Raw genomic sequence first — 27638 nt, 5'->3', positions numbered from 1 at the left:
AATTTTCAAAAAAATATTTTTGAGAAGGTTATTTCATAAGCTTCAATTGCTGAAATTTTTGGTATGCACTTTTATTTCGTTTTTGAGTTATGGCCAATTTTGTTAAAAAATGTTCAAATGTGCCATATAAGCCTTTTTTTTTTTGAAAAATCATAACTCAAGAACGAAGCATTGTAGAAACAATGTTTTTTAATGAAAATGAAAGTAAATTTTCTCAGGAATCCAAAAAAAATATGAAGTGGAAAGAGTTTTCCACAAAATTTTCCACCGTTCAGAAAATTCATGAAGAATAGTTGGAAAAACTATGCCAGAATTCGTGGAAAATTTTCATAAAAATATTTTTAGGGAAGGTGATTTTATAAGCATTGATCGCTGAAATTTTTGGAATGCACTTCTTTCTTTCCTGAGTTATGACCAATTTTGTGAAAAATGACCTTGTAAGCCTATATTATATGGTATTTTTTTCACAAAATTGGTCATAACTCAGGAACGAAAAAAAAGTGCATTCCAAAAATTTCAGCGATCAAAGCTTATGAAATTACCTTCTCAAAAATATATTTTGGAAAATTTTCCGCGAGTTCGGACATTGTCTTTCCGGGTTTTCTTTATGAATTTTCTCATCGGTGGAAAATTTTGTGGAAAACTTTTTCCATTTCATATTTTTTTGGATTCCTGAGACAATTTTTTTTCGTTTTCATTAAAAAACTTTGTTTCTACGATACTTCGTTCTTGAGTTATGATTTTTCAAAAAAAAGGCTTATATGGCACATCTGGACACTTTGAAACAAAATTGGCCATAACTCGAAAGTGCATTCAAAAAAATTCAGCACCTTTTCAACCTTTCCAAAAATATTTTTCTGAAAAATTTCCACGGGTTCGGGCATAGTTTTTCTGGCTTTTCTTTACGAATTTTCTCAACTGGGGAAAATTTTGTGGAAAACTTTGTGCAATTCATATTTTTTTTTAGATTACTGAGGAAATTGTCTTTCATTTTCTGAAAAAAAAACTTTGTTTCTACAATGCTTCGTTCTTGAGTTATGATTTTTCAAAGTAAGTAGTATCAGGAAAAACAAAAAAAATCCACCTGAGTTTTTCGCGAAAATAGGCGACCCTGAATTTTTCTCATTTTTTTTTTGTTCATATATCTATGAGCCCTGCTTGTGGAAAAAGTTTCATGAAAATCTAAGACCCTTCGGCCCAAACCTGTACGGTAATAAGAAAATCCCCTACTGTGAAACATTTCATAAAACATTTCAAAGCTTGACGGAATGGCAGAAAACTCTGGGATTTTATGCATATGATTGCGTTATGTTTCCTTCATTATTGATGTTATTTACGGGGTTTCCTCCAGGAACATCCTTCTGAATATTCTTACAAAATTTTTAACCCAGATTTTCATCCAGGAATTGTGTCTTTCGATTGCTCCAAAAATGCAAAATTAGATTACTTTAGCAACTCCTTGTAGGGATTCCGCCCTTTATGCGTTCTGTGGATACCTTCAAATTGCTTGATGATTTTGCAGGAAATGCTTTAGGAATTCCTGTATGGAATTTAGGAGTTAAATCGATTAGTAATTTGATCCTTTAGGGAACAGGAGTTCAGTCCGAGGTCCAGGAATTTGATTTGGAGATTTCTCCAGAAGCTCCAGAAGCATTTCCAGAAAAAACTCCGAGTTGAATCCCATCAATCTTGAAGGTTTCCCAATCTCCTAAACTCCAAAGAACTGTAGGACTGCTAGAAGGAACTCCTGAAGTATATTCAGGTTGAACTTTTTGACGGTTCTCATAATTTACTCTTGGAAGGTTTCTATAAGGATCATCAGGAGGCTTCCTGAACGAAACATCTGGAGGAATTCCTGGAGGATTTGCAAAAGCTTGTCCTGGTGAACTGTCAAAAGCCACTCCTGGAGGATTTGTAGAATAAACTTCTGGAGGATTCCCAAAAGAAATTCTTGGAGAAAATGTGTAGCGTAGTTGACCTCCCAACTACAGGCGGCCAATTGAGATCAAGCTAAACACCTATTGTTTGTCAATTTCTTGATTTTGCTTTGGCTGACCAATCCATGTGGGAAATTACACTGTTGAAAATGCTTTGACATCCATGTGCACAACAGAACATGTGCTCGATGAACAAATTGAGATTTGAAATTATGAAAAGAAATCCACGTACTCCGGTGAGACTCGAACTCACGACTCCCAATTCGCTAGACGGGCGCTTCTATTCCTTCAAGCTACGGAGTCACTCGACTATCTCCGTCGCCAGCAGGCCTAGAACTGAACTCGATTCCACAATCGCACATGGTTATCTTCTTTTCACAATCCAAACCCCCTTCGGATGGGATTAGATGAACATCGAACACATTGTCTGTTGTGCACATGTATGTCAAAGCGGGAGAGGAAGTTATTTTTGACGTAGGACTACGTCTCTGTTTTCTATACCCGGTGTCATTTCAAAATTTATGAAACCAAGAGCGTTACGTTTGAGTGAAAGATTTTAAACGCTCACAGTATCTTTCTCACTGAATGAAATGATAAACAAATCCCGTTATCCGAGAGATGAAACTCCCACGTTCAATTTGTAATATTCGGTGAACCTAAAAATCATTGATAAATAGTTGAAAAGTTGTTTTAAAGTTAGACATTGAAATCGCTGAAATCTATAAATATGGGTAGCGGACTAATTTTCTCGTTCAGTCTACCAACGCTCTCTGATTGGTGCGCATCGTGGGGGCAACTACCTACGATGCAGGAAGGAATGCGATCATGCGAGAGCTGTTTCGTCAGTTCCATTTCGATCACCGTCGAGGTGACACCTCGAGCTGAGCAGCGGCACATCGACTCAGCGACGACACTCGGCTATCGTACTGATAGCACCGGGAATCTCATTCACGGCAGCAAGCGGCGGGCCAGTTTTCGATGGCGTCTAGCGTTGAGCGCGTAGAAAACCAACACGAATTGCGTGGCATTGTAAATTCATCAAAATCGTCCATTATTCAAACGGTCCTTTTCAGGACCATCGAAAATGATTTCCCAAGAGTTAATTGGATAAATTTCCACCCTCGATCGAGAAAGGTGTAGTGCAAAGCAAGGACAGAGCATCGTTTCTCACCAAGAGTGAAGCCGGTCATTAATCGCATCCACGGCAGCAAGCGGGGGGCCAGTTTTCGACGGCGTTCAGCATTTAGTGCGGAGAAAACAAACACGCATAGTAGCATAGTGAATTCATTTAATTTTCTTCCTAGAATTATTCATTATCCAAACGGTCCTTTTAAGGACCATCGAAAATGATTTTTCGAGAGCTGTGAATCGGATAATTTCATTCCAACGAACGGGAAAAGTGTAGTATAACCGAAAAGTGAATTATTGAATGCTTGGTGACTCAGTCAGCAACAATTATGACGCCTAATTGTTCCACCCGGACTTTGGCAACGCATTATCATATCCGGACCATTTTGCGTGAAAAATGTTTCAATTCTAACATTTTCCAAATTAAAATGATCTAAATCATCTAATATTTTGGTTACATTATCCGTTCAATGGAAATTTTCTCATTTCTCGGTTGAGTAATCGTTTGATGCGTCTGGAGCATGAGGGGCGGGTCATGCAAACTAAATTAACTGAAAAGCCAGCCGAATGGGAGGAGCTTCATATGCTAATCTAGGGGTATAAAAGCTGTGTCCTCTGTTTTCTGTCTTCATTTACGTTGGATCGGCCAAGGAGGTAGGATGTCATCTCCAGCAAGCAGCCGCACATCGACTGCGATGACTCTCGGTTGAAAGCACTAGGAATCTAATCCACGGCAGCAAGCGGCGGGCGAGTTTTCGGCGGCGCCTAGTATTGAGCGCGGAGAAATCCAACACGCATTGCGTGGCATGATGAATTCATCAAATTCGTCCATTATTCAAACGGTCCTTTTCAGGACCATCGAAAGTGATTCGTCAAGAGTTAATTGAAGAAATTTCCACCCTCGATCGAGAAAGGTGTACTTCGTTGCCAACAAGAGTGAAACCGGTGATTAATCTCATCCACGGCAGCAAGCGGCGGGGCAGTTTCAGGTGGCGTCCATCATTCAGCACTGAGAAAATCAACACACCTTGCGTGGCATGGTGAATTCATGCCACTTCTTCCCTAAAATCGTCAATTAATCAAACTGTATTTTACAGAAACACCAAAAATTATTCCTCAAGAGTTGTGAATCAGATAATTTCATTCCATCGAACGAGAAAAGTGTGGTTCAACCAACCAATATTTTGGTTACTTCAGCCGTTCAATGAAAATTTTCTCATTTCTTGGTTGATTAATCGTTTGAAGCGTCTGTAGCATGCAAACGGAATAAACTGCAAAGCCAGCCAAATGGGAGGTGCTTCATCTGCTAATCTAGGGGTATAAAAGCATTGTTCTCTGTTTTCTTTCGTCATTTTCGTTGGATCAGTCAAGGAGATTGGAGGTGGATGTCACCTCCAGCAAGGCAGCAGCACAACAACCCAGCGACTACTCTCGGCTATCGTGCTGATGATAGCACTTGGAATCGCATCCATGGCAGCGGCGCGGTGGGCTAATTTTCGACGGCGTCCAGCATTCTCCGCACTCCGCAGAGAAAACCAACACGCATTGCGTGGCATGGTGAATGAATTAAAATCGTCCATTATTCAAACCGGTCCTTTTCAGGACCATCGAAAATGATTCTTCAAGAGTTAATTGGATAATTTCCAACATCAATCGAGATGTAGTGCAACCAAAAAGCAAAAGACATAGCATCGTTGCCAGCAATAGTGAAACTGGTCATTATTCTAATCCACGGCAGCAAGCGGCGGTCCAGTTTTCGGTGGCGTTTATCATTCAGCACGGAGAAACCAACACGCATTGCGTGGCATGGGAAATTCATGCCATTTCGTTCCTAAACTCGTCAAATGTTCAGGTGGTCATGTTCAGGACCACCGTTAATTATTCCTTAAGAGTTTGTGAATCAGCTAATTTCATTCCATCGAACGAGAAAAGTGTAGTGCAACTGAAAAGTGAAAGATTGAATACTTGGTGGCCCAGCAATAATGATGAAGCCGGTCACTAATGGCCTAATGATTCCACCCGGAATTTAACAGCGCATTATTCTATCCGGACTATTTTGCGTGAAACATTGTTTAATTAAAATTAGTTTGAACATTTTTCGAATTAAACTGATCGAAATTATCCAATATTTTGGTTACTCTATCCGTTCAATGAAAATTTGCTCATTTCTCGGTTGATTAGTTACTTGATGCGTCTGGAGCATTCGGGGCGGGTCATGCAAACGAAATAACCTGGAAAGCCAGCCAAATGGGAGGAGCCTAATCTGCTAATCAAGGGGAATAAAAGCAGTGACCTCTGTTTTCTTCCGTCATTTTCGTTGGATCAGTCAAAGGGAGTGAATGTCACCTCCGCAGCTGCGCACCAATCCTGCGACGACTCTCGGCTATTTTGCTGATAGAACCAGGAATCTCATCCACGGCAGTAAGCGATGGCAGTTTTCGACGGCTTCCAGCATTCAGTGCGGATAATTTTCAATTGTCTTGCCGAAATATTCTATTATTTAAAAGGTCCTTTTCAGGACCATCGAAAATGATTCCTCCAGAATTATGAATCGGATAATTAAAAGCGACAGACTGAAAACTTAGCAACAGTATAGCCGGCCTCTAATTGTTCTAATTGTTCTAGTATCTTATTCGGACAAATTGTGCCTGAAACATTGTTTCGTTCTAATATTTATCGAATTAAAATGATCTTAACTTTTCAATACTTCGGTTAGTTCATCCGTTCGATTAGAAATTGTCTCAAAGAACGGTTGATTAGTCGTTTAAAGCGTCTGACACAATGTGGGCGGGTCATGCAAACGGAATAAGCTGGAAAGCCCGCCGAATGGGAGGAGCTTCATCTGCTAATCTAGGGGCATAACAGCTGTTTCCTCTGTTAACTTTCGTCATTTTCCTTGGATCAGTCAAGGAGAAGGGAGATGTCACCTCCCAGCTAGGCAGCTGCACACAAACTCAGCGATGACTCTCGGCTATCGTGGTGGCAGCACCAGAAATCTCATCCACGACAGCAAACGGCCGCATTCAGTACGAGTAAAATCAACTCGCATTGCGTGATGAATTCATGCAATAATTGCAAAAATCTTCCGTTTTATAAACGGTTTTTTTTCAGGATCAGCGAAAATGATTTCTCAAGAGTTATGATTCAGACAATTAAAAGCGACAGACTGAAAGCTTGGTAGTTCAGCAATAGTGAAGTCGGCCACTAATAAGTTCTTCCCAGATGAAAACAACGTATTATTAAAAGAGTTTCACGTTAATATTCAATTAAAAGGATCTATCTAACGCCGTTCAATTATCTAATAATTTTTTCCGCTCGATGAAAATTCTCTCGTAGAAGAGTAAATTGATCATTTCTCTTCAAAACGAAATAACTCTTGAACTAGTCAAAATCTTCCCAAGTAACCGAACAAGCTGAATAACAGCTTCTTGAGCTTAAGTTAGCTTAAGAGTGATTTGTTTTACTCTTATACAGCAAAAATGATTGTTGGGTTATGAATGCGTTCAGCGAAAGCGATCGATCACACAACAACTTTACTCAACACATCAGTCCACCCATTTGTATTATCATAACAACAAACATTGTATTATGAGAATATAAAAGTCGTTCCAGCCTTTGTCCTACGTCAACATTGCGGTTATGTCTCAGACATTACCCACTCCTAGTTTTAATTGTCGAGAGCTTCGGGCACTGCCTTCCAATCACTTATTGGTATAGCAATTAGTGTGCAGTCGGACTCTCGACGGGTCGGTCGTCGGCCGACCGAATACCTATTGTTTGTTTCACGCAGAGATCCTTATTTTCTCTTTGCATATTTATTCATGCAGGAAACCACTCAGAAGCGAACCGTTGACGCTTTTGTTTGTATTTTTCAGCAAAGACGAATGAATATAGATGAAATGAGACGAATATACGGACCCCCGTTTCCAAGAAACGGCGAAATCGTGATGGCTGAACCTGTAAATCTTTTTGATTCAAATCAGTGTGGCTGAACAAAGTGAGTTGAAGTCATCTTTGGTTTCATGATTTCCGTTGAATTCAGAATCAAGAAGGTTTGTTTGACCTCATAACTTTTGCGGTGTTTTTTTTTCGTATTGAACAAATAGGAAACTAAAACTAGAACAACGTACAGCTCTACACTTACCTTCAGGAAAACCCCCAACACAGCCAGCCCATCGGGCTGCCCGGCCGCCTCGCCGAAGCTCTTGTACTTGGTCTGGTTCCAGTGCACCAGATGTAGCTCACCGGCGAAGGACTCTCCGTCCACGGTGTGCTCCGAGCCCCGGCCGTCCGAGCAGCCCCAGTGAGCGTGGAACTGCTCCAGGATGAAGATTTCATCGTTCAGCGGTCCACCGGTCAGCTGCGAGCCCTTGCCGTTGACGTCCACGCGCCAGCAGTAGCCCGGATTGACCAGGCTGCGTGTGTTCTCCGGGACGTAGGTCCAGCGCAGTGGGTTCTGCTTCAGGTCGCTCGACTGCTGGGTCCTGTCTGTGACAATATCTATCGGCGACTGGCGTTGGCCAGCGGCCTGTGGGTACATTTCCGGCCAGACATGTGGTCCTGCGGGGGGAGAGGAGAAGAGAGGTAATGGATCAGTCTTATGGTGGAGATAATCATTGTGTTGTTTTCATTGTTGGCAGTTAGAGATAGATGAGAATGGATTTGCATATTGGCTTGAGGCTCCGTCGTGCCAGCCAATCACTTTTACCTTCGATGCAAGTCGTCCGGACCACATGGTTATGAACGTGTTTATTGATTATGTAGTCAATGTTGTGCCTCTAGATAATCGTTGTTCAATTATTTACAAGTTTAATTTTATTCGTGTAGGTCATTCATTCGAGATTAGGAAGTTGACTGGGTAAACTGATAAGAGCGTGTTGATACAAATTTTAAGATAAATACTATTGAATTGATAATGTCGCTTCTAGTATCCAGTTTTCATTCCCGGTTCCTATGTATGGCATAGCGATTATCATTCAGTTTGTAGTATTATTAGTGTAAACAATTGTTCACAATATTATCGTGACTTGCATTTGGATTCAAAAACTACATTCACTGCAACTACTGTGATTCGTTTCGTAGTAAATCTAGATTCACAGCCATGCTAACTGATTTCCCACGATAGGACACTCTGCAAACGTTATTACCTGTTTACCAAACACTAATAAAGTTAACCGAGCAGAGTGCGCCTCCGATATGTATACGATTTCGTGACTGTGCTCTCAACCTTGGCTGGGCTGCTCTCAACCGGATTTTTCCGAAGAAAGCACTACTAGCCCTTTGGCGTGTTCACGCTCGACGACGACGACGACTTCGTTGATGATGATGAAGTGTCTATCGGTGAGTGGATAAACGCTTCCTCGTTCGCCCCCACGAGGTAATCGTTCGAATTATCAAAAGCACAATGTTCTCGGTCTCAGCTGAGAGTTAAACAGAATCGAAGACGACCGGCGGCGCAGCATCGTGGGTGCGATTCGTGCTTAATTGCATTATAAACACAGTCAGTGTGACACAAGTGTAGCAACTTCAGCATATTTAGCAGCGAACGCGATAGGAGCTGAGACTTTCCAGATTGGGTGGGTGGCAGATTAATGCATTGTAGGCATTTTTGCTTGAAAGACGACTTATGCATATGGGATGTTTCAAGATCTACATCCCTGTGAAAGATGCACGATGGGAATGAACGAGAAAATTCTTCAATATGAAGAGAGTACTTCAACGAACTGTGTGACATATTTTGTGCTTGACTTTTTCTGATACCTACATATAGAGTATTTCCAGCCAAAAACACGAAAAAACTTTGCAATTTTTGACTCGATATTTTTGAGTTTGAATGAGATTTTGTTCATGCGCATGGATTTCGTGAATTATTCACTTTGGCACCAACACATAACCATTTTTCCTTACCTAACGTTCAAAAAGGGCATATGAAAATCCCTTATTATCTTCTTAATAAAATTAAAACTCGAAAATGGTTTGTTGGAATGAAATGGTGTCCTTGTAGATGTTTGAGGATTTTTGAGAACTTTTATAAAGTTCTTGAAGCCGATTTTGAGCTGCATTGTTTTTGAAAAATTAAAGTTTTGTGCTCATATACATATGGAATGACCATGCATCTCCACCACTTTAAAATAGTCATTTATTTTATTTATTACACTAGTTTACAAAAAAAGAATTCGTAAACTTCTATCAACGACCAACAGTTTTGATGCATCATTAAGTGCGTAACCGTGCTTCAAAAATGTTTAAGTTGATCAGTTTTTAAGTTTTACCTAAAAATCAAAATTTACAGTTTTTAAAAATATGAAATTTACTAAAATTCAAATATCTTGCATTGCAGATAACCGATTTTCAATCATTTTTCATGAATAGAGAGTCAATTATAATATGTTTCGATTATCTGAACCCAGTTTTTGCGTCAAATCGATGGTGGTATATGGGACGATCTCCTAAAATTTTAGGAGAATTTAGGAGATTTCAAATTAAAAAAAAAAGGATTAAGTATTATATAGTAATGTATTATAAAAAAAGAACTAGGACTATGAAGAGCGCAACTTTGCTTCAAAATTGTCAGCCTTTTTTTTATTTAATTCGTTTATTTAATAGGCCCAAACGCCAGAAGGCTTAACGGGGCCGCATAACTTCTTATCCAATTGATATTAGTTGACCAATTAGGATTACAATCATTCTGCAATCCAGAATTATAGCACTGTTTTTTCTTCTCCTTCGTAAGCTTCGTTGACATCCTCTGCTTGTTGGTTGAGTCGTTCGTTTCGTATGGTGATGAAGAACTATTCCCATCACAATCGTCGTCGTTGTCGTTATCGTCTATCGTGATGATCTGTTGATCTGTAGGTAAGGCCACCACCAGCCTTGTATGGAAAGTCACATGAACATCACAAGTTACATCACGTTTTCGAACTCAGGGCTTGATTCTACACTAAAAATGATCATTAGCTTACCGAATTCAAAAATGCTGTAAAATAACACAATATTTATTTTTCACTCAGTAGTAGGCTACTGGGTGAACTCACGTTAGTAAAAAATACCACAGATTTCGCCTGGTTCAGAGTGATAAGTCTCAAGAATTCCTCCAGAAATTCCATTTGAATTCCTCTATAAATTCCTTCTGATTTTCCTACGGAACTTTCTTCTCAGATTCCTCCTAGAGTTAGAGTTTCTACTAAGATTCATTCAGGAGCACCTTCTGAAATTCCTCCAGGAGTATCTTCAGTGATTGATCTAAGAGTTCTTTCTAAGGATTCTCCAGAGTTTCCTCCAGAGGACCCCCAGGAGTTTTTACTGGAATTACTCCAGCAGTTTCTTCTGGTGTTCTTCCAGAAATTAATTCTGGGAATCCTCAAGATTTTTTTTTCTGGGATTTGTCAACAAGTTCGTTTTAGGATTTCCTTTTCTGAGAATTCCATCAGCAGTTCCTTCTTGGATTTTTTTTCAAAAGTTTCTTCTGTGATTCTTCGAGGAGTACTTTCCGAGATTCCCCAAGGAGTTTCTTGGGGTCTTCCTTGGATTCTTTCAGAAGCTCTTTCGAGGATCACCTTAGGAGTGCCTTAACGAATACTACCTGGAGTTCCTTCTGGGGAATCGAACCCGTCAGCCGCAGCATGGTTATGCTGAGTACCCACGTCTTTACAGCTGTAGCAATAGTGACCGGGGCAGAGGCTGTTATCATGGTAAAAACAGAGTTACTAAAGGTTTTCCAAAGGTTCACGCTTTATTGCAGGAATTCCGTCATTAAGAATTCTTGTAAAGATAACTCTAAGAATATCTTTAAATTGTATTTCTTGTAATGTTTTTCACACCGTCAGATATTCCTTTGGGAATACTTTCAGAATCTATCAATTTTTTTTAGATTTTGACAGAAAGATGATTTTTGCACAATACCTTGAGTAATATGGGCAAGAATTCCACCAAAGATTCTTCCAGGTTTGAAAATTTCTTCGGGAATTCCCTCCACAGATTCTTCTAAGAATATATGTATTTTAAAATGTTCACAAGTTTCACGAGTTTTCCTAAAAAAATCTTACAAAATTCAACAACAATCTAGTTCACCGAGTTCTTTAGGAATACTAGAATCCTCTTCTGAATTTTTTCTAGAGGTTTTTTCAAAGATTCTTGCAGGAATGTCTTCCTGGATTCTTTTAGAAATTCAGGAAGTTTTCCAGTAACGCTTTCAGAAAGTATTGACGGATTTCCTTCAGAAGTTCATTCAAGTATTACTCAAGGGCAAGCCAGCTGATGGCACACATTTGTTTTTTTTTTCTTCAAAGGTAGTTTAAGCAACAAATACGAAAAAAGGTTGAATGTCGATAAATAGTTATCCCTTCCCTACTATTCCTTCCCATCCACATAACGTGTTTCTTATCGTTTCAGAGAGCGATCAATGGCGCTGAAGCCTAAGCTTGTTAGCCAGGACACAGTGTAAAAGCCTGTGCCTCATCCCGGAATCAAAAAGGCCCATGGAGTGACAAAATTTCTTAGCTATGTCACTCCCAACGTTAGTGTTTAAAAATACTAAAACACTTTCACTCACTCCAACACATCTACATGATTTACTCAAATACACTTACACAATCTGAATCATGTCGCATCACTTGCTTATAGTGATTCCTAAAACACCCCATTCCAAATATCCAACTCCTTTACACCTATGGGAGTATCGGTGAGTCGCTGATCTCTTGTAAAGTAGGTGTCATATCATCACATCTTTTCCTATCCTCGTAACGGAGAAGATGGGCGTGGCCGGCAATGGAAGTTCTCATGTCTTTTTCACTTCAACCTCTGTTTAAATAGTTGTTCCTTCCCAAATAGCATTCCATAAGCAATTAGAATAGGAGTAATAAAGTTTTAACATGGCAACTTTCAGTATGCAATCTACGAATTACCACGCAACGCAACGCAACGCAAATACGAAAAAAAAGTTGAATGCAGAAATGTATTGAGGGATTTCTTCAAGAATTGTTCCTTTATCTTCTATTTATCCGAAGATTCATGCTGACATTTTTCTTTTATTTTGAGAAGTTTCTGAAAGATTTTTTTCAGGTATTCTTCCACGGATGCTTCCATGAGTTCCTCCAGAATTACTTCAGAAAATGCTTCAGGGATTTTGTTCTGAAATCTCGCCTGAAAGCTTTCGTACTGGAGTCTCCAGAGCTATCACCAGGAGTATTTTTACGGAATTCCTTCAGAAAATCCTCCAGGGATTCCCTTAGAAATTTCTTCAGAGAGCTTCGAAAATTCCTCCAATATTTTTTGTGCAATTTTCTGGAAGAAAGTTTGAAAAATTCCCTTAAGGAATATGTGATATAATTCTTCTAGGAACCTATGCAGGAACTCCAGGAGCTATTTCAATTGGAATCACAAAAGTTTTTGCAAAAATTCTGATGGAATTCTGGAAGAATTTTTTAATGTACTCTTAGAGAATTTCCGAAGGAATTTTTGGAAGATTTTAAAAGAAATATTGGCACCTAATGGCAGAACCTTTAAAGAAATCCCTTACTGAAATTCCTGATGAAATCTCTAGAATACTGAAGAAGTTCTTGGTGATGTTTTTATCTGAAGATGTTTACGAAGGAATTCCTGAAAAAAAAATCAGCAGGAATCCGAGCAGAAATTTCTGAAAGAATCCCTGAAAGAATTTAAGAATAAAAGGAATGCCCAGTCTAGTTTGTAGAACAGCGTTCTACAGCGTATTGGTAACGATCCACTCCGGTGGGTAGCGGGATGATTTTAATTGGATCCCGAAGTTATTTGTCTGGAACTTGTATCACATGATTTGTTTAAACTTATGTAAAATTATATGGTTGTCCATTTTCATATTTATAATTACTCTCCTGGAGAAACGGGAAATTTATTCTATTCACACTTCAGTATTTTATTTGGAAGTTATGAATGTCAGTCTTTGGAGGAATAACTCAAGAGCAGATTCTCAAATTTTCATCTGACGCTTCGGTCACAGTGGATGTGCCTATATACTTATCATGATGTGAACCCACAACATAGGCATTGGATTTTCCCAGCGGAGGGTCAATCGAAATCCATTATTGTCGCATGATTGAAAATTAGTTCAAGTTGTTCCTGGCAGCTTGCATTTTCAGTAAGATTTACATACACATGTCAATTCCTCGATTTTTGTTTAGACTAACTAACCAAGCCAGGTGGCCGTGTATCTGCCGGCTTAGAATAGCACTACGGACCACCTGTTCTGGGGGTAAAAGTCCACCAAACCGGTAACCCCAATCCAAGGTGTCAGGCGACCCGTGCTGAGGGATGAATGGTTGAGGGGGTTTAAAATATGCTCAATCGTTAACGGAGCCCGTAGCGTGGGTAGATCACCTTTTTGGGTTGCGTTGCGTTGAAAGATCTACCAAACCAAAATCTAGTGTCGTCCTATTTTTCAATTTTGGAACATGTGTTCTGGCAATTAAAGGCATTATAGTATTTAGTCCTTACTGGTGTTGTGAGGACTTCCAGTCTTTGAATAAAACTAAGTTTACCAACTTTACTTTGCATATAGTAAAAACCCTCACCATCCGAGGCTAAACGCAATGCAAAGGAAATCAAATTGGGTTAGGGATCCATGTATGTACTAACACTTCGAAGACTGGAAAGTGCTAGTACGCAAGGAACATACTAGAATCCTTAATACTGAACACTTGTTCCATTATTGGAATAGTATTGCTGCTAATGTTAAAACCCGGGACTTCTTACTGGGGAGAATTTAGCGGTAAACAAGGGTGATGCAAGGTTTCCGATGCATGGCCAATTATCAGTGTTCTTGTTATGTTTTTTTATCATTTTAAAGGCTTTATATGAAAGTTCTGCAGAAACAAAAAACTACCAAAGATTTTGTATAAATTCTATGTTTTCTTCAATTCTAAAATCTGTAATAGATAACCTGAAATGGTTCTGCATTGTTGCATGGTTCCATATTGGAAGTATATAAAATTTTTAAGACCAAGAGGGGTCTCCAGTTAGCCTAGTGAATAAAGCTTTGGATCGCCAATCCGAAGACGGCGGGTTCGATTTCCGTTACGGTCGGGAACTTTTCTCGTCTTCATTATACCTGCCTTACAATATACACACACGCAAAGAAAGCCCTAAAATTAATAAAAAAAAGACACGGACACCGTCTTCAGCCAGAGGCTGTACAGACAGAATGAAACATAACACCATAGACTAATTTCAAGACCTCGAAGTACCAAAGAAAACCATTAAATTTTCTGTGTCCAGTCCGGTACCCAATAAATATTCATTACCGTGTATTTTTTTCTGTGTAAATTGCCTTTTGTGTATATTATTTTTAGCGTGTTACACCGATCTGACAGCTCTGACAGTAAGGGACTAAACATAAATTACGTAAAGTGGGTACCGAGGATTGTTCACAATCTGCGAACTTGACTGCGGAAAAAATTGCGACCATGACGCCGCTGATAACACTAGACAAGGGACACACGGAGCATGCACCAGTGAATACGGAGAAGAAACTATCATCACGAAAAGTTTCATCGCCCGGAGCGGGAATCGAACCCTCACCCCACTGTGTAGCGCTCAAAGAACACCAAGTTGAAGATGAGTTCCAATGGGAACGTAGACCCACAAAGAAGAAGAAGAAAAAGACTAAGAGTGAATCATTTGGAAACCCTAACCTTATTGTCTATTTAAAAAAAAAAAGAAAATAGCGTTGTGAATTAAAAAAAATTTTAAAAATATAATATTAAGTGTACGTCACGTAAGCTTATCGAAAGCGATAAAATGCGTAGTTGTTCTTAGTTAATAATCTTAGTTTATACTTGATTTGTCACGAATTTCAACGTGGGTCAATTAAAATCAAGTATCGCCTGATCCTGAGAATCAATTATTTTCCTTAAGTGTTCAGTGTAGAGACATGGTGAAAGAATTTTCCAGTACATATTCAATTTCTAAGCACGTGCGTATTAGTTAATTGAATATTCAAAGCTTAAATTAAAAAGCTACATAAAAGATTCGGATAAATTCCTTGGTTCCAACGCGTTTGAAATAAGCACAGAAAAGAAATTTACGACTTTTCAACGATGCAAATCAAATTGACATTAAAAACACATAAAACAGAGCTATTTCGGGAATATAAAACGAGAGTCTAGTTTATTTTTCGCAGTTTGCGAAATGCAGTGCAAAAAATCTGAATATTCAAAACGACCGCAAACGACGCCATAAACGCGTGTTGTTCTGTGCAAATAAAAGTTTTTTTTTCTTCGCATCAAAGTTGGAAGTTTCAATTAAATTTAATGGATTCGCAAAACAAACTTGGCCTTTATTTGTCTCTAATCGTTAAATTTTAAGTGCACTTTTTGGCTTTAACGACAAACTGGACGACGCCTGGATCTGCTGCAATCTCTCTCGCTCTAATCGACGACGACGAGCCAAAGCCAAGTGTCCAGTTTGAGACCGAGAAAAGATTCCCGTTTTGGAGTCCTACCTATTTGTGCATTCAAGATCACGTGGAACCGGTTCCGCCGATCGTGGCAGCCATAAACCAAAATTCGATTCTTCCTCATGCAGCCACTCGATGTTCGTCATCCCTGTGAGAGTTATTGCGCACCTCACCCCCAGGTTGGACTGACGCTGAATTTCCATTGTGAAAGTTTCTAGACTGTTTAGTGTTTAGGTATCAGAAACGCGAGTCAAAAAAGCATCTGCACGGACCTTTCGCCTTAAGACGATTTAAGGCAATCCTGCTCTTTACTATCATATTTAGGGTTTTTTTTTATTAATAGTCTGATGCCTAATAGTTTAAGTTGTAGGTGAAATCTACAATACTTCGTGAACAGTTTTGTTGTTACTATTAACATCATTGACTGCACTTATTCCTTTGTCGAGAACAGGAACCAGTTCATGAACTCCCAGATTGAAAGTTGTTTTCCAGGCGACGCATGTAATGTTTACCGAGTACCTAGTGCAAAAGCCAGTATCTACCTACAATACGACCGGATAATTATTTATAGAAACACGTCAGTAGCAGCGATGCCAGATGATTTTCTGTATCACTCGCCCAAAAATCTGTATCCCATACAAAATTTGGGTGGAAAATCTGTATCCAATACAAATGTAAAATCTGTATTTCATATAAACGCCATCTGTAAAGATGTTCAAAAATCTGTATAATACAGATAAATCTGTATATATGGCATCCCTGGTCAGTAGCTTTGGAAGAAAGACACTTTTGTGCAGTACTCTCACCAAAATGCCATGTACTGTGCTCGAATAAGGTCGACGATTTTTAGGGACACCCTTGCGCCTGAAGGCTCCCCACATGTTTTCACGATTGAAACGGTCGAAAGCTTCTTCGTAATCAATGGACACCAGATAAAGAAATTCTTGGAATTCATTGATTTGCTCCAAGATGATACGGAGCGTGACAATATGGTCCACACAGGATCACCCGGCACGGAATCCTGCTTGCTGCCACCGGTGAGTCACCTCAATCTTCTCCTGCATCCGGTTAAGGATCACTTTACAGAGGACTTTGGGAACGATACACAGTAACATGATGCCCCGCCAATTATCGCATACAGTCAGGTCACCTTTTTTGGGTTTTCTTTACTAAGACGCCTTGCATCCAGTCGGCCGGAAATGCCGTGATTTCCCATATGTTGCAGAATAATTGATGCAGCAATTGTGCGGATACTACGGGGTCAGCTTTGAGCATCTCAGCTGATATGCGATCGACCCCTGGGGTCCTGTTCGATTTCATGCTACGGATGACTGTTTCTATCTGCTGCACTGATGGAGCTTAGAAACACGGATTGTTGTTGACACGGGTAATGCGTCGAACGAGACGTGGCCGAGACTTGATTTCCAAAGTAATCGGACCAGCGCACAGTGGCCGGAGGCCGGACAAAACCTCAAAATTTCATCTCAAAATTTAATTGCTTTGATATTTTTCTTTTATTATAAATACTTCAACTAAGAAAAATCCAAATTTTCAGGTCAATTGAATCTAAATTGAGTCTAGGGGAATTTTTCAAAGTAGAACAATTATGTACTGAATAATTTGTTTTTATCAGCATAATTTCAAACCATAATTTCAATGTCGCAGTGTGTAACATATAGCTGATATTGAAATCCATGAATTTTGTTATTGTTTTGGGATACATTTAACCTCAGCATTACAACATTTAATCTTAATCTTAGCTTACATTTGTTGTCTTTTAAGACCATTCAAAAAATATAACTTTTACTGATTTTTTTGATTATGAATTCAGGCTACATTGATCTAGTACTTTTTAATGAAACAGTTCGGAACGATCAGGTGTGTTGCATCTAACCCCAAATCTTGTCTAGTTTTTGGGGATATACGTCACTGTCTGCGCAAAACTGCGCTAAGAAGGAAAAATTTACTTTTTTGAAAAAAAGTTGTAATGGAGACGCATGGTTGCGGAACAGTCGAAAATATATGAATTTTGTTTTCGAACGTAAACTTATAAAATATCTTTTAAAATTTCCGTCCAGAATATAAAAGTCATTGTAGTATATTGATATGTTGCGTTATCACTTATGCAGAATGTACTGGGAAGGGGTTTTAACCTGTTTATTGTCGCGCATTCGATCTTTTGAGACAGCATTACGTTGGTACTGTATTCAACAAGTGCATTTTTGAGCAAATACAACAGAGCGGTTATTGAATGGTTTTGTGATAGACTGTATTTTCATCGATTATATTAGAGTAAGTAGCTATATGTAGTTTACCTTTGATTAAGTATAATAAAATAACGGATTTCTTGTACATTCACAAACGAATATACCTTACATATGCATATTTATTATTTTATCAACTAATCATCCAAGGTTTCATTTGCTAAACTATGTTCTCGGAAATTTGGCGACATTAATTTCAATAATGATTAACTCAAAAAAAGCCACTGAAATGGTGACCACAGACCAACGCACAGACAAACAGACATATCACTTCGAACAAATTGCGATTTAAATAATGGTCACTAGAACATAATCGCTCAATGCCAATCAAACCGTTAATCAATGCCAATGTTTCGCAATCTCATAACTAGGTGGCAGTAGTAAACAAACGTCAAACAGGAGCAAAAATTTTGCGAGAGCCATGAGCGGACGATTTACGAACTACCGATTATTTGAACTAACTGTTAATAAGAGGATCAATGGGAAGTGAATAGCATGAGATGTCGGTTTGTCTATGTTGTAAGCTTGTATTGTCGACTTTTGATATGAGATATCGTCATTGTTATTTTCGCTGTGTGACAAGCGGACATGATCTATAGAATGTAATTCTCACTTAACAAAAAGTGTGTAGCTTTTTTGCTTTGTTAACTCACATTTTTGTATAATTCTACATACTTCATCAAGAAAACTATGTAGAATAACATATCATCCAATCTTTTTTTTTGTAACATAGAGCACTAAAACTATATTCCAAAACAAATAAAGACACGGACAACGTCTTCAGCTTTCGGCTGTACAGACTGTTTTAAACTTAATATTAGACAACGGACAACGGAGCATGCACCAGTGGAAACGGGAAAGAAACTATTCTCACGAAAAGTTTCAACGCCCGAAGCGGGAATCGAACCCTCACCCCATAGCATGGTGCGATTATAAGCTTGGTGACCCTAACCGCACGGCTACGAGGCTCCACATAAAACATGATGTCGGCTTATTTATTATGAGCTTTTTAATATTTTTATTATAACTAAGGTTATTTTAATGCTTTAAACCTACTTTTATACACAAATAATGCAAGTTATGTAAATTTTGATACCAGAAATAGATTCAGCACACATAAATTATCTTGATATGTGAATTTCAGCGCATTTGGGGAAAGTTTTAGGTTTTGTCCGGCATTTGTATGGAGCCCCGCCACTGTGCAGCGTTCCAACTGGTCACCCGGATCGGTCAATAGCTGTACAGATGAGTCTTTCCAGATTTGCGGCTTTCTCGCTTTCGTCGGCTAGAGTCCTCGCTCTTTTGTTCCACCTACATGAGCGTTTCACTTCTCTCTCGAGAGCCGAATAGCGCTGACGGGCTACGGCTTTGGCCCCTCGTGTTTTCGCTCGCTCTATCGCGGCTTTGGCGTTCCTTCGCTCCTCTATCTTTCTCTTTGTGTCATCTGTGATTCATTGCTTTCTCTGAATGCGTAGCTCTCCCAAATTATTCTTGCCGGTGGTGATGAAGGCGTTCTTGATGGCGCTTCATTGATCTTCTACGCTTCTACCTTCTGGAATATCCACAGCACGGTTCTCCAGCTCCTCGCCGAAGGACCTTTTCACCGCAGCGTCTTTAAGTCCGCGTGTGTTGAACCGGCGCCCGATGTTCTCGTTCTATCGATGGATCCTCGCAATGCGCAGCCGAATCTTACCTTATTAGGAGATGATGGTCGGACGCAATATCGGCGCTACGTTTGTTCCGTACACCAAGAAGGCTCCGTCTCCATTTCCAGCTGATGCAGATGCGGTAGATTTGATTTTCTGTAACGCCTTCACGGGGAACCCACGTCAATTTGTGCACTGGTCGATGAGGAAAGAGCGATCCCCCAATCACCAAGTCATTGTTGCCACAAAAGTCTGAAAACAGCTCACCATTCTCGCTCATTTCTTCGAGACCATGGCATCCCATGACGTGCTCATAGTCCGAGTTGTCGGAACTAACCTTTGCGTTGAAGTCGCACATGAGGATCTTTATATCACCTTTCGGAATCTTGTCCATGACAGCATTCAGTTGACTGTAGAAGTTCTCTTTGTCTTGTTTTTCGGCAGCATCGGTTGATCCATGTTTATGGTAATCATGAGCATAAGGTTTGAGTTCTAACCAACACGGAGCTGATGTTAATGATCGTGATTTGAGGAGGCACTCAAATTAAAACAATACTCGTTTACGTCACGATCAGGCGTTTTCGAGTAGTTATTGAGTGGAATGACCCATGTATGCAATTCTTAAAATAGATCATATTTGTTCGAAATGAACTAAACCTAAACTGGTCGTCTACTCCGGGCACGCATGCCACAAAATAGTCAAACCGCGCAGCTGTGTCAACGAGACATTGCAGTTCTAGCCGTGCCCTACAAAACCAACTCAAGTATGTAGCGAAAAACTTTCTGTAGCCGCTCAGTTGAACCTCAATTCATATCGCGGCGCGCACTTTATTATTTATGACCGAGCATCCACCATTCCAGGCGCATCTGCATCTTCAATGAACTTAGTAGGCCACGATTATATCACACACAACTGCACTTAACTCGCGTCGCGGCCTAGCGCTCGGCCGACTGGTGTGGATATCCCGAAGCGCGCACAACAGCGGACGAACACTACTGACGCGGCGCGTCACGAGTCATCGAAGTCAGTGAACTTTCCAGAAAGCAAAATTAAGGTTTTGTTTACCTTTTTTATGTCCAAATAGTTTGCCACCAGGCAGCGAACGAGCGTGTATAGTGAAGCGTGGCGTACAGTTCTTCAGCCTCCCCGCCACGGCAACGCAAGATCAGCTGTGACGGTTCGGCACGAGACGGTTTCACGTGCTCGCCTGCTCACCATGGGTAGAAAATGACACACAAAAGAGAAACACGGATGATCGCCAGCAGTGGAGGAACCGGCGATCATCGGTGGGGGGCTGGTGTATTAGTCATATTTCTGGGGATCTACGCGGGCTGCAACTGGTTTCTTCCGTTGTTGTTTACGTTGATCCAGTGTGGCAGTGCGATAGAATTTCGCACTGTCATAATCCGTCGGATTTGAAATGTGGGGTGGTAGGAAGTTTCTCGAAGGAAGTTTACCGGCCGGCTCCAAAAAATCCCTATGATCAATCACCCAACCAGCAAGACTGGTTTACGTCAGTCTGCGTTGGACAAAAGGGCATTTTTCGCCGAATCAAGCCATTGCAGAAGAACCCATTAGCCGATCAGTGAGTTTGAATTCTGCGATCAACGCGTTGAATCGATCGATGTAGTTGTGCAACGCGTCGCAATACCGATCAAGTTGGCCTGCAAAAAAGCTGCGGTGTAAACAGCAAATTAACGCTTGCGTCTGCTCAAACGAAAGCCGGTTTCCCTGTCCGTCCGTGTATGGATAGGCCGGGGTCCATCTACGAACGGCAGTTGGCGGTGATTGAAGTTTTCTTCGGAATTTTGAAATGCTCTGTTGCCACAGTTGTGTTTACTTGTTGCCATCATCTTGGGGCTGCTGTCGCCGTTCGGTCGGTCGGATAGTCTTCGTCACGTGATTCGCACTCGTGCGTCGTTGTGCGTCAACCCCAGCACAACACCTTCATCGTTGTGCCGCGACTTGTGGCGAGGACAACAAATGGCCGTGCGGTCGTTGGTTGGTGGCAGATTTTGTAAACAACGCAGATCCAGCTTCTTTTATGGCACCAATACTGGAAAGCAAACGGAGCGCCGGATCCGTTGGGCCTGGGCAAAGCATGACTTTCAACACGTGCTACAGGGTCGAACGGCTGTTGAGTTTGGACGCTTATCACTTATATGTATACGCCGGTGTGTGAGCGTTTGCTTCCATCATTCGTTGCTTGCTACTTAGGTTGTTTTCTTTCATGTTCCCATTTCTTGTGATGTTTACAGATGCAAATTAGCCGGGTGAAATAACTATGATAAAAAAGCTACTTGATAACCGGTATGGTGGTTGCGGAATGCGTCATGCGAGTTGTTGACACTGGAATAAAGGATTCTTCTGGTTGTCAAATAATGAGCACCTATGTTTACCCCTCGTACTTCACGGTCCCCTTAGGGGGGATCCCTTCACCGAACTTTTCCTTTCGTTGGAGGCTTTGCAAAGGGGGAAGGAGGTGCGGCGGGTGGCCCGCACAGGGGCCCCAAAATACAAGAAAAAATATGCTTGAAATCAAAATTGAGTTTTACGAAATTCAGTATCGATATGGTATTACCTGATATACTAATCACAGGATCAAACATTACTGTTGACTTAAAATAGAAGCAGAAATTATGTAAATTATGATCTGAACACATGTTACGTCAAAGTGGCACGTTTTTTGCTCTTGTATAAAAAATAAGTGCAATAAAAGTATTCCAACTATTTCATCAACAAGTATTTCTTTCCAAGTGTTCCTTAAAGGGTTTTTGCGGGAATTGCTTCGAGCAAGGTAAATACTTACCTTGTCACCGGGGATATATTTTACGATTTAAGTATATAAAAGTTACTTCAAAGACTTTTTTCAGGAATTCTCCTAAGTATTGATTTGGTAATACTTATAGACTGTTTCTGAAATTATAAATCCACTTTGTTTTTCTAATAAAAATATGTGTTTTGATTATTTTAACAAATTGTTTTCACAATACAGTATATTGAATTCCATATTTTTACATTTCATGTAAACTGTCATGATATTTTGAAAAACAATCGAGTTCTTCAATTATTTACTTCATGCTTAAAATTTTCATTTGCACAAGGGTGTTTTCAACATTATTTCTTACCAAATTATCTTACTTTTTATCGTATTCGCTACCGGAACAGCTTGTCTAAGAAATGCCCTCATCAAAACCTGGGAAACATTCATGAGGCCATTTCCATAGCAATTTTAAGGACAAACGTCTTGAAATCCCGCTTCAACAGTGCATCAGTGCTTCAAACGCACAAATCTCAAGAAGCAAACTTCACACAACAGTGTATTTTATTATTCTGTTCTTGCTCACTTGTAATAAGCTTAAAATAAGAATATTAGGTTCGCTGGTTTTGTTTACGAAGAGATTTGTGCCCTCGAAATCGGTGCCAAAGTCGGCCATTGTGGTGGCCATTTTGGGATTCTAAGCTTGTCATACTATCAAAGCGAATATAATAAACAATTGTCGAGGCATAAGTATGTTTTACGTTTTCTGCAGCTAGTGTTGTTCAAAATTTTGCTATTTTTTCTTGCATTATGATGGCTTTTAATGATGATTCTTGACAATTTTTTTTCCAGCTAAAACAACTTTGGCTAATAGAGAAACATCTTTTTTTTTATCGATACAGTAATTTCCATAATGTTTGTTTAAGAAATGTTTCATTTATGAGATTTTTTATATTCCACTGTATTATACTTCATGACCGTTTTGTGCAACTTTCTTTTTTAGGTTTTGGTTTACAGATTTCGATTTTTTATCTTTTGCACGAAATGGTAACAAAGTTGATATTATTTGTATCCTTAGAGTGTTAACTACATATCACTCTAAAATTAAACTTCTCAAAGCATTTCTTCGGAAACTTTTCAAGAAATCCATTCAGGCATTCCCTCAGGATTTTTTTTAGGAATTTCTTCAAGCATTCGCTCAAGAATACCTCTTCAGATCCCTTAATTAAAGTTCTTCAAGGATTATGTCATGAAGTCCTTCAAGGAATCCTTCAGATGGACCTTAAGGAATTTCTCTAAGAATTCCTTAAGCGATTTCTCCAAGCAGGAATCTTGCAGGAGTTCCTTATGGATATTTCATGACTTTCTGAGATCATGCTTGATGCCATACCTGATTGGATCCTTTTTCTAGAAGATTTTCTATTTTTTTTAGGAATTCTCGAAGGAATTCTCGAAGGAATCCTTGTAGAAATTCTTGTACGATTTTCTGAAGGAATTTCTAAACGAATCTTTGAAAAATGATGATGAAGATGCATTCGGAAAGAATCATTGGGTTGACTTTAGAGGTATCTTTGATAACATTCTTGCAGGATTACTACAGTACTATGAAGTAGTACTAAAAGTACTAGGAGTACTTTGAAGGATAACGTAAAGGATTCCTGAAGATGAAGGCAAAGGGATTTTTAGAAGAACTTATAATGGAATACCTTGATTATTTCTCAAAGAAATCAATAGCGGAAACACCAAAGAATTCTTCTCAAGTTCTTTGCAGCAAATCAAAAAATAATCTTCGAAAGTATTCCTATATATCCCCTTGGAAGAACTTCTGCAGGAGGTTTTGGAGGAATTTCTGTAGGACCCCCTGAGGAAATTTCTGCAGGAAAACTTTAAGAAATTCATGAACGAATCGTTGTACGTAGCTTGAAAAATTCCTTGAAAAAAATATCAATTCTTTGCTGGACTTTCTTAAAGGATTCTTGAACGAATTGTGAAAGATAATTTGCAAAAATTGTCTAAAGAATGTTTGACCGAGTCCATACAGCAACTATTGGAGGAATTTCTGAAGAAATCCCTACAGGTGTAACTAAAGAAATGCTGGAACAAATTTGTAAGAAATCTTTGAAAGGACGTTTAAGGCATCGTAAAAGGAATTCTTCAAGAAATTTCTTCAAAAAAATCCTGAAGGAATTCCTAAAGGATTAGCCTGGAAAGTTACTAAAGTAATTATGTGGAGTAGCTCCAAAGGAATCGTTTGTGGAAATTTTTTAGAAACTTTTTATGGAATTTTTGGGAATAAATATTACTGAAAAAAATCCTTCAGAAACACTTGGAAGATTTCCCGAAGTAATCAATGTAGCAGCCTGGAGGAATTTGTAAAGAAGTTCTTGAAGTAATTCCTAGATAAATCATAAAAGAAAACCCCAGAAACAATGAATGCTTGATGAAATCGTAAGAATCATATTGAGAAGTTTTGTGAAGGGATCCGGATGAAACGGGAGTTATCGCTAAAAAATATTAAAAGGTATCAATAGAAAAAATCCTGATGAAAACATTGGAAGAATACCTAATGGATTCATTGAAAGAATTCCAGTTAAATTCTTGGATGAATTTCTGTGAGAAGTCTTGAAGGAATTTTTACATTTTTTTAGAATTTCTGAAGTTTTTCATCGGAAATTTCTATTGTATCTTTTTCAGTAATTGCTCTGCAATCCGTGCAGCAAGTCGTTGAGGAATATGTTTAAAAATATTTGGTAATCCCTTCAGCAATTACTCTGAAAATTTCCTTTGGGGATTCCTTCCGCATTTTTTCCTGAATTCATTCTGCATTATTTTTTGAAAAATCTCTTTGGCAATTATTTTGGAAATTGCCTCATCGTGTCGAAAATTGAGTTCGCTATTCTTTTGCTAAGAATTTTCATGTTTTTAGGACCTCCGTTAGAAGTCTCATTAAACATTTCTGCGGCATTTTTTTTTTTTTTTGAGAAATTGTTGGTCAATTCCATTGGAAACTTATCAATTCTCGACAGTGCAATGGCTTCGGGAACTTCTTGAGATTTTAATTTCTACGGAAATTTATTTAAAAAAAAATCTAGTGCAACTTTTCACTGGTATTCTTTGATTTCTTTTTCAAATCTTTGCCAATTCCTACGGGAGTTGCTTGGTTAACCCTCGTCGTGCATGCAAACGTGCACTACGTCTGCAAGGTGAGCGTCAGCTAATGCACGAAGAAGGTTAATTCATTCGCATTTACTTTGGAAATTTATTCGGAGAAGTTCCTGTGAGTTACCTGAAAAAAACTTTCAAACTATCTTTTGTGGAGTTTTTCGGCAATTTTTTTTTGTGAAATCCTTTTAGCAATTTTTATTGGATTTGATCCAAAAACTTCTACAATGTTATTTTTGGAGTTTTCATGGATATTTTTTTGAAAACGATTTCGGGATTTGATTCGGTATTTCTTTTGGAAATTTCTCGGCACTTATATCCGAAATATATTTAGAGGCTGTACAATGCGGAATTCACAGTTACGTGGAAAATTCTGTAAGTTTGTTCCACTTAGAATTAGGGAGACACCCAGAATCAACGTGCGGAAGCGATTTCAATAAGAATGAAAATGTTTCAATTCTTGGTTGTTTCGTGTTTTTTCCTGATCATCGCCCTTTTTAGCCTAGCGTCAAATGAAGAGGACGTGGTCGGAGCGTGGAAAAAGTGGATGCTCTTGGTAGCATTTGAAGCAGTGCAGTTGAAAATCAGATTTTTTGACACGCGAATATCAATGTTTCTCCTAAACCGTGCGTCGGACGTACGTCGGGCATAGTGCGCTGGGGAAGGGACCAGATCCGCTGTACATCCCACTACGTCCGACGTTAGCTTTCACGTATGGATTTGAAGAAAAATCGATTGTCGCGTGTTGGCAAACTTCGGTTTCAACCGCGACGACAATATTGATTCTTGTAACATACGATGACTTCGACGACGGACTATTTGCGGAGATATTTAGTGTAAATATTTTTTGTCTGCGATCATTCAATAGATAAAATTACATATATATTTTCATAACAATCCAGTCCCATTACTTAATCATACCCGACCATTCCCGTACCAAATCCCATTTCCGTTCTATTTACGAGGGCGTCGGTGAGTCGCTGACATCTCGATAAATAGATAGCATCCCTTCCCTATTATCCCCTCCCATCCACATAACGTGTTTCTTATCGTTTCAGAGAGCGAGCAATGGCGCTTAAGCCTAGGCTTGTTAGCCAGGACACATGGTCCAAATGCCTGTGCCCCATCCCTGAAGCAAAAAGGCCCATGGAATGACGCAATTTCTTAGCTTTGTCACTCCCAACGTTGGTGTTTAATGTACTAAAACACTTACACTCACACCAACACATCTACATGATCTACTCAAATATGCTTACACAATCTAAATCTTTTGCCGCATCACTCGCTTATATTGATTCCCCAACCATCCCATTCTAAATATCCAACTCCTTGACATTTATGGGGGAGTCGGTGAGTCGCTGACCTCTTGTAAAGTAGGTGTCATATCATCATATCCTTTCCTATCCTCGTAACGGAGAAGATGGGCGTGGCCGGCAATGGAAGTTTTCATGTCTTTTTACTTCAACCTCTGATTGGATAGCTATTCATTCCCAAATAGCATTCCATAAGCAATTAGAATAGAAGTATCAAGGTTTAACATGACATCTTTCAGTATGCAATCTACGAATTACTCCGTTACCACGCAACGCAACGCAACGCAACGCAACTAATATCCGAAATATATTTAGGTTATTATTTTTAAAAATATCAACTAGCATTACTTACAGCAATTTTTGAAGTTTTATGAGATACACTCTTGCAAATAAAAAAAATCCAAGAATTTACAACGGAACGGCCGAAGAAAATTTCAAAAGAATTACCGAAGGTATTTCCAAAAAAAAGGTTATTACACAAACAATTTTCTAAAAAAAATCACAAAGCAATTCCTAAAAATAGTTTAAAAAATTTCAATAGAATTTCTCACAGGAAATTCTGTGTCTGGAAAGAATTCCTATTTGTTTTTTTAATGTCTGAAGAGTGAGTTCCTGAATCCTTGGATGAATTATTTGAGGAATTCCTAAAGAATATCCTGGAGGAATTTGTGTAAAAATCTTGCAAAAGTAATTATATAAATACATAAAGGAATCCTTGCGGGAAACAGTCTTGCTAGCGATCACAGTCCTTGACACCTTTTCTTCGATATTCGGCTGCCTTTGTCTCCAACATTCGCAACACAAGCGATCAAACTACTGTACGAAACAAAAATGTCAAATGAATGCCTTTGACCACAATTGCGTCATCGGGAGGTGGTTCGGTTTTGTTGTCCCTGTCTTTCCCATAAAGAGAGCTGTTTTGGCTAAATGTATGTGCCGTAATCGATTTATCAAAGACGAATAATTATACCAATCATAATCAAAATTGGTTGAAAT

General features: G+C 39.2%; 1 protein-coding gene across 2 annotated transcripts in view; it reads right to left on the bottom strand.

Annotated features, from left to right (window-relative positions):
• Positions 1-27638, bottom strand: part of LOC109412353 (carbonic anhydrase) — a 105086-nt gene that overhangs the window by 41409 nt on the left and 36039 nt on the right. For both annotated transcript variants that reach the window (XM_062851332.1, XM_062851333.1), the window contains exon 2: positions 7210-7625. In XM_062851332.1, the coding sequence (XP_062707316.1) occupies positions 7210-7625 (416 nt within the window). The remainder of the gene's footprint in view (positions 1-7209; positions 7626-27638) is intronic.

This window comes from Aedes albopictus, chromosome 2 (genome assembly GCF_035046485.1).
Source record: "Aedes albopictus strain Foshan chromosome 2, AalbF5, whole genome shotgun sequence".
Classification (NCBI taxonomy): Eukaryota; Metazoa; Arthropoda; class Insecta; order Diptera; family Culicidae; genus Aedes; species Aedes albopictus.
The sequence above is the reverse complement of the archived record's forward strand: the minus strand, read 5'-3'. Positions and strand labels throughout refer to the sequence as shown.